Source organism: Vigna unguiculata, chromosome 9 (assembly GCF_037176805.1).
Source record: "Vigna unguiculata cultivar grain cowpea cultivar isolate G323 ecotype 2 chromosome 9, ASM3717680v1, whole genome shotgun sequence".
Lineage (NCBI taxonomy): Eukaryota > Viridiplantae > Streptophyta > Magnoliopsida > Fabales > Fabaceae > Vigna > Vigna unguiculata.
The window spans coordinates 4,397,682-4,414,796 of NC_140800.1; the positions used below are offsets into that span (position 1 = coordinate 4,397,682).

General features: G+C 30.5%; 1 protein-coding gene across 1 annotated transcript; it reads right to left on the minus strand.

Annotated features, from left to right (window-relative positions):
* Positions 1 to 8,540: 8,540 nt before the first annotated feature.
* LOC114195867 (UDP-glycosyltransferase 43-like) lies at positions 8,541 to 10,844 on the minus strand. Its single transcript, XM_028086286.2, has 2 exons — positions 9,302 to 10,844; positions 8,541 to 8,715 (listed from the first exon to the last, which is right to left on the minus strand). The coding sequence occupies exon 1, from the start codon at positions 10,710 to 10,712 to the stop codon at positions 9,312 to 9,314; it is 1,401 nt and encodes a 466-aa protein (XP_027942087.2). The 5' UTR covers positions 10,713 to 10,844; the 3' UTR covers positions 8,541 to 8,715; positions 9,302 to 9,311.
* Between the last annotated feature and the right edge of the window lie 6,271 nt (positions 10,845 to 17,115).

Below are 17,115 nucleotides of genomic sequence, written 5' to 3' on the forward strand. Positions count from 1 at the left end.
AGTTAAATCAAACAACGAATAATACCTTTTAGAAAGTTATTTATAATTAGTTTTGAAAGAAAAGTCATTTATACTTAGTTTTGAAAGAAAATCATTCTTAATTTACTAAGTAATTTCATCTCTTAAAAAGTTTTCCATAAACTTAAAGAAGATTGTACACAAATTAAAAATAAAAGTTTAAATATTCTTTATGTAAATCTAATAAAATAATCTATAAAATAAATTAATTCATATTAAAAAATAACCAAAATTAAGTTAATCGATTTTACCCCAAATTCATTTAAAGTATAGTCTAAATAAATTTAAACTAATTTGACTTATTTTTAAAGATTAGAATTACAATTTAAGTTAGTATGTCAAAAAGTTAAACTTAATTATATTTATGAGTTCAATTTAAAAAAAAAAAAAACATTTTTTATTTCAAAACTAATTTTTAGTTTTTAATTTTACTTAAAACCAGGCTAAAATAGTTTATTTGTATGCCGATTTGATATAGAAAAGAAAAAATAGTTTATCTAATAAATTAGTAGTAGCCGTTGGACCGAGTTGGATTACCTATTTTATCAACTTTAAAGACATAAAACCTTCTCCAATTAATTGATATATAATAAATTATTTTTTATTAAAATCGTTTAGCTAAAATTTCTGAAATTTTCTCTTCCAACATGCATTGCAAACGCGATTTGCAAACGCGATTTGCAAACGCGATTCTACTAAATAAGTTGGGTTGATGGAGAGCGTGGGTTTGAAATTGAATTACAATAAAATGTTAGCGTGTCTGATGTGATGTGAGGAGTCACGTTTGGATGGAGAATTAAATTGCAAAGTTAAAAAACGTGATAATAATTAATTGCTTTTTCTGCTTAATAATTTATGCACACGTCAATTTAATGCTTTGTAATTTGTTATCATTTTTATTAAATAATTAAATAATAAACGCGTTGATGAGGTATTTATTTAGTATTTGAGTTGTAACTTTTGTGTTTAATATGTTGTAAAAAAGTTATCTTGATTAGTTTTTGTATAAATTTTGTTAGAAGTGTTAAGGGCTTCAAATATTAAGTTTTTTTTAGTTGATCCCAAAAATAGTTTTAACAAGTTAAATGTTTTTGAACCTGTTAGTTTTGTAAGTAATATTATTTTAAATTAACAGGTATTTAATTTAGTGGATTAAAATTATTTAAGTATTCTAAGGATTAAAGTTAGCTTTTTTAGTCAATTATTTTTAGTTGATTAAAATTTTTAAATGATTTCAGTCAGTTAAAGTATTGTCTCAATAAATGCAACTTTATAAATTTTTGTTTTAATAGTTTAAAATAATGTACATTCTAAAGTTATTAATTAGGAATAGTAGAAATAAGATATTAAAGTTATTAACTACGAATAGTAAAATATAAGATAGTAGTTTGATATTCTTAACTTGAATATTCCTGTTATTATCCTAGTTAACTTATAACAAAGGAGGGTAGTATAATTTTTCTATAATATTTTCAAATTGATTTACAAAGTTTAAATGACTTATGTTTATAAAATGGAAGAATTAACCCAAGTGAAAGAAAATACAATGAATATGAAAAGTTGAAAAAGCTTCAAGAATCTTATTTAAAAGTGAGGATGCATGCACGCCTTGCCCTCAAAGCATTATTATATTGGTTACTCCACGATTAGCTTGTGACAATATTGATATTATCATGTTTTATTTTTATTTATTTTTGTCATTTATTGTTATTTTATTATTATATTTTTATATATATTTCAGGTTTTATTTAATAAATTCAGAAAAGAAAAATATTTGGTTTATATTTTATAGATAAGTGAAAATCTCTGATATTTAAGAAGATTATCAACAAAATCAGTAGAGATTACTATATATTAAAAGAATATATCAACAAAATCAGTTATCCATCGAGTTGGGTTACTTCAATCACAAATCATACTATTTGAAGAATATATCAATGATATGAAATCTCCAAAGATTAAAAGATTTATATTTAGGATTATCAATTACAAAATCAAGTAAAGTTGCAGATCAAGTCCAATTCAAAAAATCTATAAATAAGAAATTTGGTAGTGGTGATTTGATCTTTGATGATAACAAGTGCATTTGGAGCAAAGAGAGAGGTGATGATAGAATTTTTTGTTCCCTGAAATGTCACAAAATTATTTACCGAATTATTTACTGCATTTATTTGTCATGTATTTTCTGGAAAGACTGCCACAATGTCAACAATGAAGGGATCATACATATTAGGAGCAACCATATGATGAGATTATAAAATTTTATTTTTCATACACAACCATAAAATAAGAAAGTGAGATAAATACCATAAAAGTAAAACAAAATAAAGAATAACATTTATAAAAATATATATATATATATATATATATATATATATATATATATATATATATATATATATAAACCCATATTTTTTTTTGTTCTTTTATATGATGGAATAAATATAAATTACTTTTTAACGACTAGTTAGAATAAATGAATTTACATTGTCAATAACTGATTCAAAATCATCTTTTCTTGAATAACAATTTACTCGTTTAAATCTCCGAAACAATGCATCCACTAGAAATTGATTTATCTTGATGGAATATATTGCCTCATCCTTTATATCCCCATTGAAAAAATCCATCATTGGCATTTGGACTATTTTAATATCCAATTCCACCTTTAGATAAATCATTGTATTATGGTTCTGAAACATTGAACCACATAATCATTATTAAAGTTAGAGATTATAAATAATTTTTAAAAAAGGTAGTCTATGCAATTGTTGATAAACTTACATTATGTTATAGTAATGAATGTTGTTAGTAAGTTATTAAAATAGATATTCTTCTTACTAAACGAAAGCGAGTTTTAGAAAAAGGTGATTTTATAATAATTTATTTCCTATAACTCATACTCACATAAGATATTATAAAAGCATGGAAATGGCCAAAACTTGACGAGGATTTTCATACTTACAGAATAAAAAAAAGTAAGAAAGGAAAATGTAATACCCCATTTAAATAAATACTTTAATTAAATGATATGTCACACAGATAATACAAGAGACTAAGGTCCGGAGTACAGCGTCACTCCACATAATTATCCAAAAATATTCGGAAGGGAAAAATGCACAGCAAGATGCCAATACAAAAATAAGTTCAAGAATTTAACAGCAGATGAAAATGTGCTAAAGGATCAAAATGGTACATGGGCCATAGCCCTAGAAAAAAGTCCAAATAAAAAGAAGTCTCGTCCAGGTAAACTATGCAGCGGAATCATCCCTTCCATGTTGACCTCAAGTACCCCTCACATCTGTTCACATAAATAAATTGATGATCATCGCAAAAGGGGAATAACCACATACAAGCAACCAAACAAGCAAAATGGTAAGCTAGAGTAGAAAACAGTTTATCATGCAATCACATGCTATTTCACAGTCCAAACAATATATGTCATCCAAACATGTTATGACTCCTCAAGCAATACACTAGACTCGGACTCGACTCATCCGGATACATATAATCTAGTCGGATTCAGCGAATGCTTGCACTTGTGGTGGGTTTTCCTGCTCACCCCCGAGCTGCTCACCACCGAGCTAAGTGTTACAAGTGTTACAATGTCTTAATCCCCCCACACAAGGTTAGCCCTTAATGAGTTTCAGGTCTCCTACTATTCTCACCACGAGAGTCAGTCCACTCTACGTGAGACTAACTGACTCCTTAGAGTGTCAGGATGCAACATTACCTTGAATCCTTACCAAATTATATAGATAGAGCACCACCATGAACTCCCACTAACAGGGGTCATGGAATTACGTCCCGACCACTGAAGCACCACCCTGAAATCTCACCTAGAGATTTCAAGGAATTACGTACTGACCACATGTCAATCATACTCAATCAATCAAGTCATATTTATCATACATATAAATCACATGCCAACCTTTTTAACCAGTCCTCATTCATTTTCCATGTTGAATCCACACCGACTCATCCTTCCCAATTCATGAACATAGTAGTGTATTTCATTCTAACGCCATGCCACTTAAATTACCAACCATCTCATTTGTTTTACATTTCAAGATCACACTAACTTATCAACCCAAATTCATACCCACAGATTTTTCATGCATAATCACATGTATCATACTTTAAATAAAACCAACCAACCAAACAAACAACCAATCACAACCATGTGAGGAAAACAGCGTGGCCTACAGCGGATCTTGCTCAAGCCAGAGGCCCTCGCTCAAGCCAGAGGCCCTCGCTCAAGCTGTAGGCCCTCGCTTAGGCGAGACAACGATAGAGGCCCCCTGAGAGATTTTTCGCATGCTCGCTTAGGCGAGCTCTTCTCGCCTGAGCGAGACCACCCCTCGCCCAAAGGTGAGGTTCCTCGCCTGGGCTAAGACAACAGTTGCACACCAAGGCTTCCACGCGTTCTCGCTTAGGCGAGCGTCTGTCGCCTGAGCGAGATAGTGCCTCGCTCAAAACAAGAGCTCTCCGCTTGAGCGAGAGTTCGAGTGTAACCCTGGTCTGTTTCTGCACGTCTCGCCTGGGTGAGTCAGTCTCGCTTGGGCGAAAGTAACAAGTCTCGCCTCTGTTTCTCCCTGCAATAGCCACAAATTCACACCCAAACAACAATCCAAGTATTTCACAGTTCAATCACAACACATCAGGTATAAATCAAGAAACAGTGACGATGAAAGCCCAAAAATCGAAGTAAATATATAAGCCCTAGCTTTCCTTACCTGGAAAGGGCTGATAAAGGACTTTGGCAAGCAAACATAGAGCACAGTAGCTCCGAGAATAGGCTTGGAAAACTGAAAAACAGTCTTAAGATTGAGTCCACTACGAACCCTAGTTGGAAAAACATGAAACATACCAAGGGAAAGGTGATACGAGTTGGAGAGTAACTTACATGAGTGCGGAAATAAGTTGAACTATGGTGAAGACAAGGATGTCTCAAACCCTAGCAGAGAAATGACAGCAGCTCTAAGGAATATGAGAGACTATTTTTCTGAAAGTGAGGAAATGGGAGTGTGTTAGCTGGTTTAGGGTCCTTGTTCCCTTATGGGCCAGCCCTAGGCCCAACAGTGTGGCAGCCCTTAAACATCAGGGCACTCAATAAAAGTGGGCCTTACAGAAAAGAAATCAAGGGTTAAATATGTTTTTGTCTCTCAATTTTAATTTAAAATTGAAAATGGTCTGAAACTTCAATACATTTTGGTTTCTAAATCTTTAAAATAAATAAATATAGTTTTTTTAACCCAATTATGTTAATTTTTTTTAAGGTTTCGAACGTATTTCCTAGCAAATATTATATCGAGACTATATTCATTCATTTTTTAAGTTTAGAGACTAAAATGTATCAAAATTTTGAATAAAAATGAATTCCAATTTTAGATCAAAATTCAAGAACTAAAAACATACTTAATCCAAAAATTAAAAACATACTTAACCCAAAAATTAAAAACACGATTGAAATTTTGTAAAGTAAACTATAAATTTAGGTAAGTTACTTAATTTCATTATAGAATTTCAGAGTATAAGATTCAATGCAAATTCCAGGGTTTGTGTTGGGAAGAGTGAAAGACGTTAACGCTGAAGAGGGAAGTGAGTGCATGAGAATTTAACATACCTTATATTTGATAGAAATTTGGTGATGTTTTACGAAGTAAAGAGTGAAATGAAAAAAAATATAAAAATGTACGATTTATAATAGTAAAAAATGTAATTAAATCTAAAATGTAGTTTAATTCTAAATAAAGTTAGAACATGTTACATTCCAATTATTATATTAGTTGTTAATATTTTGTTAGTTGAATTTACAATCTTTCTTAGTTTCCTTACCCTTTAAATAATTTTTGCAGTTTCCAAATATTAATAAAATAAATTGAATCTATGACTTCTCTTACTCTTCTTTCTAATTTTCACCACTAAATCAACATTATGGTTTCATGTTACATTAAAATCACCAAATCTCAACCTATTCTAATACCAAATATAATAGTGAACATAAATTGTGGTCCATGATAAACCTTAAGTGTTACTGGGTTACATTAACCTTTGGAAGAAAGTTATAAGTAAAATGTTTTGTTTGTTCTTTCAACATCCATGATGAAACAAAATTAGAATCCTTTTTGTCTTTTAGGGAAAGAAAAAATTTGGGGGTATTAGAAGGTGAGGTAGGAAGCTAGGGCAAACATGGTGGTGGGTCTGGTAAACTGCTAAGAAAATGATGGAATGTTTGATGAAACAACCTTTTCCACTTGAGGTGCCTTTGTCCCTTATCTTCTGCTTCGTCTTCTTCACCAACCACAACATTTTTCATCACATCTTTTTAACTGCATTTCTTATTTTTTTGTTAATGTGTCAAACTTTCTACCTATACTTAGATTCTTAATTAAAATCTTATTTAACTTCAATATTATTTTTAAACTGTTGCAAAATATTTATTAGTAACATAATTAATCTTCTTTTTAACATTCAAACCCAAAATCTTAGAAGAATTGAATAAATTAACTTTGGAAATATATTTAGCCACTTTTATGAATTATTAGATTTCATTTAAGAATCTTCTCCTTTTACCTTTTCTTTTTCTTTGGTTGATGAGAGAGAGCATTATGGAGGGTGGCACATGAGTGGTGGTGTCTTTGTGCACATGCCAATGCCATAGTGCGTTACCACTGAACTCAACTCATCATGCCATTGTTAAATATCATGTTCCAATCTTTTTCTTTGTAGATTACTTATGATTGTATCCTTCTTTTACTATGACAAACCACTTTATGTTAGAAGTGACTTTTAAGTTTAACTCAATCTCACAAAACCGGCTTATAAGGTGAAGTTTGCACCTCATTTATATATTATGAAATTACCTTATCTCTAGTCAATGTGAGACTTTTAACACATCTCCTCACGCCGAGTTATATACATCTCGTGTGTGAGACTATAAATTAATGAGTGGTCTGTTACAGGTCTAATAGCGGGTGAAACAAAATGTCCAAGAAATATCGCTAAGATAGGTTTTTTTAAACAATGATTCTGATACTATGTTAGAAGTGGACATTAAACCTACCTCAATCCCACGAATATGAAGTTAAAAGAAACCAAAATTCCTATCTATTCATTTCTTTTATACAAATTCATAGATGAATTTTTGTTACAGTTATTAAATATTTAAATACATTTAACATGAATAGTTAGTTATATAATTGAAGTGACATTAAAAAGTGAAGATGGTAAATTATGTAAGACTTTGTGAAAGTGGTAGGGCATGGTGTAGGAGCAGAATGATGTTTTAGGGGACAAACCATAAGACATAGTCGTTAAAGGGTTCCTTGGTATGGTCTTGGTGTCCTAAAAGAACCCGATTCCTTAATCATTTGCATCATTTTTTCCTTTCCTATTAATTCATCATGATTTTGAGCAACTCCCACTAAAAACTACAAAAGTCAATGACCATGGTCAAGTATGAGCAAAATACATTCCAAAGCCACAACATTTTTTTTTTCTGTTATAATTAAGTGATTCTCATAATATGAAAATTGTTATGTAGAAATCATTTGTATTGAGACTTGTATAACTTTTATAATTTTAGATTAAAGAAAAAGAAATTATGGATGGGTCAAAAAATATTTGACAAATATTATATTCATTTATTAAAGTTAGTATGACTTTTAATTGATATTTATTTGAAAGAAATAAAAGGAATAATTGTAAAAGAAAGTAAAAGATTAGATTTTCAAACTGCTAGACTAAACCAATATGTGTATATTAAGTTACTAAGTGAGTTTTTTTTTTTTTTTTATAATTGTTATACGTTTTCTAAAATTACTATTTTTAGAACTAACATTCATTTAAAGATAATAAATAATATTGTTTTCAGAATTTTCTTTAGTTCTTTTTTTTTAGAATTTAGAGAAAGAAAGTCAAAAACATTTAAAATGTTTTTAAATTGAATATTTGTTTTTGTTTGTAACTCTTTTGACATTTTTTTTTAATTTATTAACTTTGTTTTATTAATTTAAAAAATAAATAGATGTTTAGATTGTTAGAAAATTTTATTCCATATTTAAATTTATCAATTATAATCTTTTTCTAAATATTTGATATTAATAAAAGAGTGAATTACGTCATTTTGATATTAAATATATAATTATAATATATTTTATTTGCTATAGACTTTTATATTTTTTTTATAAAATTTAATTAATTAATATTAAAATACTAAACAATCAAATCCATACGTGTTACTCATTAAAAATGAAAATGAGATAAAAATCCTATATAAATTGAGTATAAGTATGAAAATGAGAATGATTTTTTTCTTCTTGTAAAAATGAGTAAGAAATAATAAAACTTATCCATATCTAGTTTCTATGTTAAGAATAAAATAAAATTCAAGTTGAGAAAAATGTAATACATGTATCACATTATTATTATTATATTAAAAAGTTAAATTGTATTTTTTTTAACAGAGAGATCCTTTTGGGCTTTCTATTCGAGTAAGAAAAAAAAATCCAAAAAATATATTGAATGTGTAAACAAATTATCATTCCACCATAATCCAAGTGTAACATTACATTGAAGGAGAAATGCATTTCTCATCTCATACCACTAAAGTTATTTGGATATGATTTGGATATTGACCCATCACAAACCATTGATTGCTGTGATTAAAAAGTATCATGGACCACTCTACTTCCTCTGCACAAATTAAATACATTTGTAACCCCATCATATTTAAATGGATATAAAATATTATTCAATATTACGTTTAAATTGATTTTTATTAAGTAGTATTTTCTTTCATTTTTACACTTTTATGAAGAAAATGTATGTAAATGATTTAAAAATTAAAATTATTGGAGATGCTATATTTATTAGAGATCAATTTATAATATGTGTGAACAACTTGAATTACGACTACCATAAATAAAGTTACCAGAACACTTCAAGCATGGTAAAATTGTACCACTAACTCTGCATAAAGTTTCCTCAGTACAATTATTGGATGCTTTTCAGAAAATATTTTTTCCTAATTAAATATCCTTAATTACTTGACCTCATTTTATTAAAATAGTAAAAAAATATAAGTCTTTGCATATATTAAAGTCTCACTCATTACTTTACTTTTAAAAATAATAAGAATAACTTTAGAATAAAAATATAATTTGCTGATTAGTATTAACTAATTTTCTTAAAAGAATGTGAATTAATTAAAAATAGTCTTATAAACTTCTGGAAATATTTAAAAGGTCAACATTGGATTGTGAATTAAAAATTTGATTACCTTGCATTGATCAACTTGTCAACTCCTGAATCAGGGACACTAGGTTATTGTAAGATGATCCGTTCTCCACAAGCGAGCTTTTACACTTCTCACTCATCTCTTTCACCTTTCTTCTCAGCTCATCACTACCCTCCATCAGCGACCTCACACCTTTCTCCACTGCTTCCGCCCGCACAAGATCCCCACCCACCCTATAATCCACGCTAATCTCCACCGCTAATCCCAGCTCCCTAATCATCTGAAACGCGTTCAGATGCTGCTCCGCGTACACCGGCCACGTGGCAACCAGCACACCGTGCCACAAACTCTCCAGAATCGAATTCCAACCACAATGCGACACGAAGCCCCCAACAGCCTCGTGACCCAGCACCTTCGCTTGTGGGACCCACCCACACACCAAACCTATCTCAGCCGTTCGCTGTAAAAATCCATCTGGTAAAACATCCACCTCGTTCAAGTAATCTCTCGGGTCTTCTAATTGGGCCTTCGGAGGCTCCCGCAAGGCCCACAGGAATCTAACCCCGGCCCGTTCCAGCCCAATCGCGATCTGCTCAACCTGTTCTGCCCTCATGCTTCCCATGCTGCCAAAGCAGAGTAAAACCACAGAAGCAGCAGGCTGGCGGTCGAGCCACTCCGTGATTCGCTTATACTGGACCGGGTTGGGATCCCATCGGGCCGATCCAGCAAGGTCAAGAACAGGCCCAATCGGGTAAACGCGTGGCAAAAGCGAGTCGTCGTGAAGTGACTGAAGCGCGTGGGGCTCAAGCTCTCCAAGCGTGTTCACCACGATACCCTTCGTCTCCCGGTACCTTCGAGCGAGGTAAGAAAACCAGGAGGAGGCGTCGTTCGCATCCAACGCGAAGTTGGGAAAAACGGATTTCGGCAAGGGGTTTTCGAAACTCGGAATGGCAAACTCGGACTCCGAGTCGAGCGAGTCGGGCCGGGGGAGGTGGAGCGTGAAGCCGAGGAAACTCGCGGGCGACGCGAAGTAGAGGTAGCACGGGACGGAGAGCTCGGCGGCGACGTCGATGAGAGAGCTGCAGAACATGTCGAAGAAGACGGCGGCGAGTCGAACGGGCGAGTTGGACTCGGAGGAAAGAAGGCTAAGGAGTGCATTCTTGACGTGGTGTTTGTGGTTTTGTATGTGGAGGCAGAGGAAGGCGATGGAGGATTGGTACTGATCGGGTGGGGGCGGGTCGACGGTGGGGAGATGGAGGATTCGAATATTAGCGAGTGAGGAGGCGCGTGATTGGACGTAGGTGTTGACGAGGGGTCGTTGTGGCATGAAAATGGTAAGAACGGTTGCAGAGAATCGAGGGTCGTGATTGGTTAGAAGGTTAGCGAATTCGACAAGTGGAACGAGGTTACCCAGGGCCGGGGTAGCGATGAAAACAACTTCGAATGTGGTCATGCTTAGAAGATGAAGAAGCAGTGGATGTGGTCACACTACTAGTACTAGTAATTTAAGGTAATTATTTAATAATATTCATAGTGCTGTGTATTATTATTATATTAATAGAATATTTTGAATGGCTTTTGGTTGGGTATTTGAAATATTTGTAATTTGACGCATTGGTCTTTTGAATAAATATTTTTAAATTTAAGGCAATTTAAAAAAAAAAAACACACAATTTTATCTCGTACACAGTTTCGAAACTATGGCACTTGGTTATAAATAAACCAAAAGTTTGGACTGAAGTGAAAGATAAACAATTCTCTTGTTGGAAAGAGAATCAAAGAGTGAAAGCTGCAAGAAAAAAACTAATATGAAGAAAAAGATAAACTAAAAAGAGAAAAAGGAAAAAACAGATAATGCTTCCCTGTTTATATAATAACAAGTCACATCTAGAGACTAAACTCAATAGGAGTGCATAGATCGAAAGTAATAAGCAGAGACGCACTTAAGGATGTCAACGGGGCGGGTATGGTACGGGTAGTAGCTTATTCGCTGGATAAATATTTATTTGTACTTGTATCCATGTCCGTCGGATATCTATTATGCGGGTATCCGTCTATTTTTTTTATATCCGCGAGTATTCACGGGTATCCGTGGGCATTTACAAAAATATTTTAAAAAATAAATATTTAACCCTAATTAGTGCTTAGATCAACAAGTCTCCTTTTTCCGATTGATTCTTGAAAAACAAACAAATAAAAAATCACTACCAATTTATATTGTAGTTTATTTTTGAATAAAATATTAAAGAAATTACTAACTTCATCAATGTCCACCTCTTGCAACATTGTATAAAGTTTCATGTTGTCCAATTTTAATCTAAATGAGCCTTAAAACATAAGAAGTTCAGTAAAAAATTTTAACAATCACTTAATTAAAATATTTAAGTAAAAATGTTAATTTCATTATCTTCCATGTTGGTCCATAACCAGTCTTATAGACACATCAATACCTCCACAGTATATGGAAGTAATTTACTCATTTGTGGGTAAGAATCTGATCACTATTATTGGATGAAGACTCATAATGTTGTTTACTAATATATATATATATATATATATATATATATATATATATATATATATATATATATATAAGGTAAAGTTTAGCGGGTACGGGTATCCACGGGTACGGATACCCGTACCCGCCCCGTTAACATGCGAGTATCAAAAATACACATACCCGCTACCTGCGGGTATCCATTTTTAATATTCATTTCCTACTCGCAGGTACGAATTTTTTTGACATCCCTAGACACATTAAAAATCAAAGTTTGACTAAGTTTCTTTTAATAAATTTTTACAAACTATCTATTTAAGTAAACAAAAATGTATTATTTTATTTTAATTAAAAAATAAAAAACTAATTTATTGAATTTTATTTATAGAAATTTGTTAAGTTGATCAAAATAAAAGTTTGTCAAAAAAATAATTTTTCACAATTTTCTTTTAAGCATGTATGAAAAGATTTTGGATTTGGCAGGTATTGCCTAACGCCATCGTAGTTTTTTGACCAAAAAAATAGATAAAAAAATTGGAAGGAATTACCTAAATTTAGAAAATGACATAATTTAGAAAAGAATAAAAACCCTCCATTCTACCATAACATTTTTTTCAACAAATTAACACCTTGTAATCACCATCCTCTTCTCAATGGACTTTTTAGAAATATGTTTCGATATATACATTCCAAAATGTACTAAAGAATAAAAATACAAAGATAACTTTTACTTTTTATATATAATATTAATGAGAAGTAATTTGAAGTTAACAAGTTTACGGGGGTACAAAATTAAAAAAAGGGGGTACAAAAAGAAACAACCCAATGTACCTTTTGGTTTTCTTCCATTTTGACACACACATAAAAAGTTGATTTGGGAGACCACTTGAATAAAAAAACAGAACTCTCCTTTCATTTACTTTGGTAAGAGACATATCAAAAAAAAAAAAAAAAACTAAATGTTTTACTTAAATATTATCTTGACGTTATTATATTCTCTTCAATTTTAGTCATGTGACTTACGATGTGGATGTCAACGGGACATGTAGAGTATGGGTAGTAGCTTTTCTATATCCTATCCGCGAGATAAATATCCATCCCGTACTCGTACTCATACCCATATATGTGCGGATATCCGTTATGTGAGTACCCGCATATTTTTTTAATATCCACGGATATCCACGAGTACCCGCGAATATTTATAAAAGAAAAATTTAATATTTATCAATATATATTAACCATAAATTCAAATAAAAATACAATGCATAACATTTACTAATGTCAAACAAAGTACAAATAACCCATTTAAATAGTGTTGGATGACAATTTACAAAGAAATTAAGATTTTTTAAAACTAATTGATAAAAAACAACACATTCAATTTCAATGGGTTAATGTTTTAATCATTTTTTTTAATTTAAATTAAAATTCAGCGGGTACGAGTATTCACATGTACGGATACTATGATACATGTATCTGCCCCGTTATCATACAGGTATAAACAATACTCGTATCCGTTATCCGCGGGTATCCATTTACAATATCAATTTTTTAACCGTTACAAATTTTATTCGTAAATACCCAACCGATACGAATTTTTTGACATCTCTTAGTATAATATCTTATCGATAAATCTACTACCATGACATAATTATCAAAAATATTAAACATTTATTTCGGGGTGACACTAATGTCATAGTATGAATGCTTGTATTGGTATTTCTTTATTCTACACTTTTACTCTTTTAAGGTAACAGAAATTGATATTTCCTCATTTGACCAGTTGTCTCTTGATGGTTCAAAAATATTGACTCTTATATTTTTAGTTTCCCCCTCCATTTAAAATTTTTCCTCTTTCATTCTTAATCTTGTGTTGGATGAACAACACTTCTCCATTACTTTCATGAAACGACTTAAATGATAATTCGAGTTGTTTTCTTCTAACTTTACTAGGCATTTATTATTAGTTTATCTTTTTTTTTTTTTATATATTTGGTTATATGTTTAATATTGGTTTCTATTAAAGAATTTTTTTTAAATGCAATCATTTACTTTTGTCAAATTTGATAATAAAATGTGTAGTTTGTATCATCTTCATGTATTAAAAAAATCATATAAATATATGCATGATTGATTGTATGATGTCATATGTAATTCATAATTAAAAATGAAACTTTACACATCCACCGATTCAAACCTTAAAAATGGCGTTCAAAATGTTCACAAGCACCTGCACAATCTTAATAGTTCGACTTATATAAATTCTACTTAAATAAAAAAGAACATCATGTTCCATGGAAGCGGGGTTTGGTACGTGCCTTACATGAATGGCGTTAGGTCGGTCATTTAATAATTTCTGTAAAATGCTACAGACCATCATCATTTTTTTTCTTCTAGTTATTGCTCATTTAATGCTACTAGTTAATACTTCTAAATAGAATATTATAATTAAACATATACAAAGTTCCATTAAAAATATTTTATTTCTCCCTACCCTAAATTTAAGGGATTGTCTTTGTGAATGAGTCTAAGGGTTGATTCAATAGATAAAACTATTTTTTGTTGTCCTCACACTTTTCACTTATTTTCACAAAACTTAAGACTGCAGCCGTCAAGCCCTCTGCTAGAGTTTGCTTTCACTGTCACGTTGAGTTAAGAAAACTTGTTACTTTATGTAAGTATTCTTTCTTGTTCGTACTGGTTCCTCTTCACCTTTTCGTAATTGCAAGTAAGAGCTTATGTTAACTCCATTTCTTGATTCTGTTCCACCCTGTTTTCAGCCCCTTAGTTTATCCTTAGAGCTGTTGTACTTGTAGTCGTGACGTCTATTTTATCTATTTATACAATTTTATACAATAGCAGAATATAAAGTCAAATAATTGAAATCACAATTTATTGTAAAATAGAATTCCAAAATTATTGATCATATTTTTTTTTTCAAATATAAATTTACATGCGATGCGGATTTATACAAATACATACTAAAAAAATGTTTATTGTAATTATTATTTTTAAAATATTAAGTTACTTTAAAGCTTGCGCTTTTGCTTTTTAAAAATAGTCTCGTAATACTATATATATAAATTTTTTTTATGACTATTAAACATATTAACATAAATTATCAGATACGTAGAGAAATGACGTTTTGTCTTTATAAGAATTTATTTATTCTCATAAATAATATCAATTTTCTAATTTTAAACTCGAGTAAATAATATAATTAAAGCAAATTATGAAATATTGTTCACTAATCTTCATCATATAATTTTATCTTCATCCAACGTCTCAAATAATTAAGCGTCGGCATGCCAATACTAGTGTTTTTATAGTATTTATTAAATAAGTGTTTAAAAGATTTTTAAAAACTAAATTTTGCATTATCTTAAAATTGCGGTTAGCATTTATTTATTTATTTTAGTTTATGAAAAAAAAAACATTAAACACTGATATTCTTAATGAATTAGATTATGGTGAGTGAATTTGTCTCCACACCGTGGCACTCTTCTCAACCATCTAGGTTCTTCACCAACCTTCTGAATGGTGTTATCGTGTCAATTGCTACTCTCTTATAACATGCATGCAATATCTATATTCACTACTTATTATTATTTCTCTATGGATAACATTGAACCTTTTATTATTAAATAAAATTCTTTAAGAGGAAAACTATTGTATGTTTTTATTAATAAGTAATCAAAATAAAATTTTAAACATAATCAACAATATAAGGTTAATTTTAATCAATTATCTAGTGTCATGTAATATTAAAGATAAAAAAAATAGTATTTTTCAATTTAAAAAATAAATTATTCAACAAAAACCTATATTAATTAAAATGGAAGAAGTGATAGCTAACTTAGTAAGAAAATAAAAGAGAAGAGAAAGAAAAATTGTGTGTTTAACTCTCTACTAACATTTAAAAATATAAGATTTGTTTTATAAATTTAAAAGAAAAGTCGAAATTCTTCCGCTAACCCAATACTAACTATTAACATTTCTCAATAAAAAATATTAATTAAAACCAACTATTTAGAGAAAAAAAAAACATTTAAGTCTTTTAAAGTAATAATTTTATTATTTAATTACTTTGTTCTTAGATATATATACCTCTAACATGTTTTCTATAGCAACACAACACACCAAAGTCACTTTTCAAAATGGCCTTTAATCTTATGCTTTTGTTCTGTTTTGTTGCAGTGATGAACACTGAAGTTGTTCCAAGTAGTGCAAGGAATCTGAAGAGTACTACTACTGCTACTACTTCACCTGAAGTGGTAACTAGCACTGAAAATATAGAACATCATCACAAAGTAGAAGCAGATGCAAGAAGCAACTACAAAGTGGAAAAGAAAGAAGATAAGTATGATAAAAACCAGATTTTTCCACCCATGTTGCCACTTCCTCCTCTTCCATTACCAAACATTCCAGGGTTACCACCTGCACTTCCACTCCCTCCTGTAACAATCACTCATGCTCACTTTTCTGCACCTTCTCCACCTACCTGATTATGCAGGGAAATCTACTTGCTTCCTGTGTTTTTAGGGTTTGCTTAAGGTTGTGTGCATGGTGTCTGTGTTGTGTTTCAGTTTATGTGTCTTGTGTGGGTTGAATAAAGCATGTTTCAGTTTCTGGGTGTTCATGTCTGTTGAATAAAACATGTTTCTGTTTATGTGTGGCTTTACGGATAATTCTTTTAAGTGTTAACTATGTTTTTAAGTTATGTTTTTAAGTGTTAACTATGTTTTTCTCTTTAAATTTCAGTGCATTTTAGAATGAGTTCTTCTTCGAAAAAATTTATTAATTTAATCTTTTAACTTTTATTTATCATGATAAATTAGATAAATTAATTCTAAATTTCACTAAAGTTTAAAGAAAAAAAAAATATTTAACCATTCTTTTAATTTGTTTAAGAAGTTTATAATTATTAGTCTCCTTTTAAGGTCTTAGTATTTATCCTGCCCTTTCGCAAAGAATAATGATTTGAAATGGTCACTATAATAAATTCACAATTTTAATTTATTATATATGTTTTAAAATTATACAGGGATTTGTCTTTTAGTATTTTTATTTTTAAGTTTTAAAACTTTTGAAAATAAAAAAGGTATGCAATACTTTTGTTAACAATATATACTCATTAATAAGCATCTTATCTAAATAAAACTATCAAAGTATCATGATTTGAGTATAGTTATTTTGTTAATAATAATTTGTTGTTATCACTTTCTTTAGTGTCAGAACCGAAGGGGTTTCTGAGAAACTTGAGACAGAACTGAAACAGAAGTAAAGAGAGTAATGGAGACTGAGTTAGAGACAGAAAACTGTGCGCTTTTGTTGAGGCCAGTAAACCGTTAAAAATATT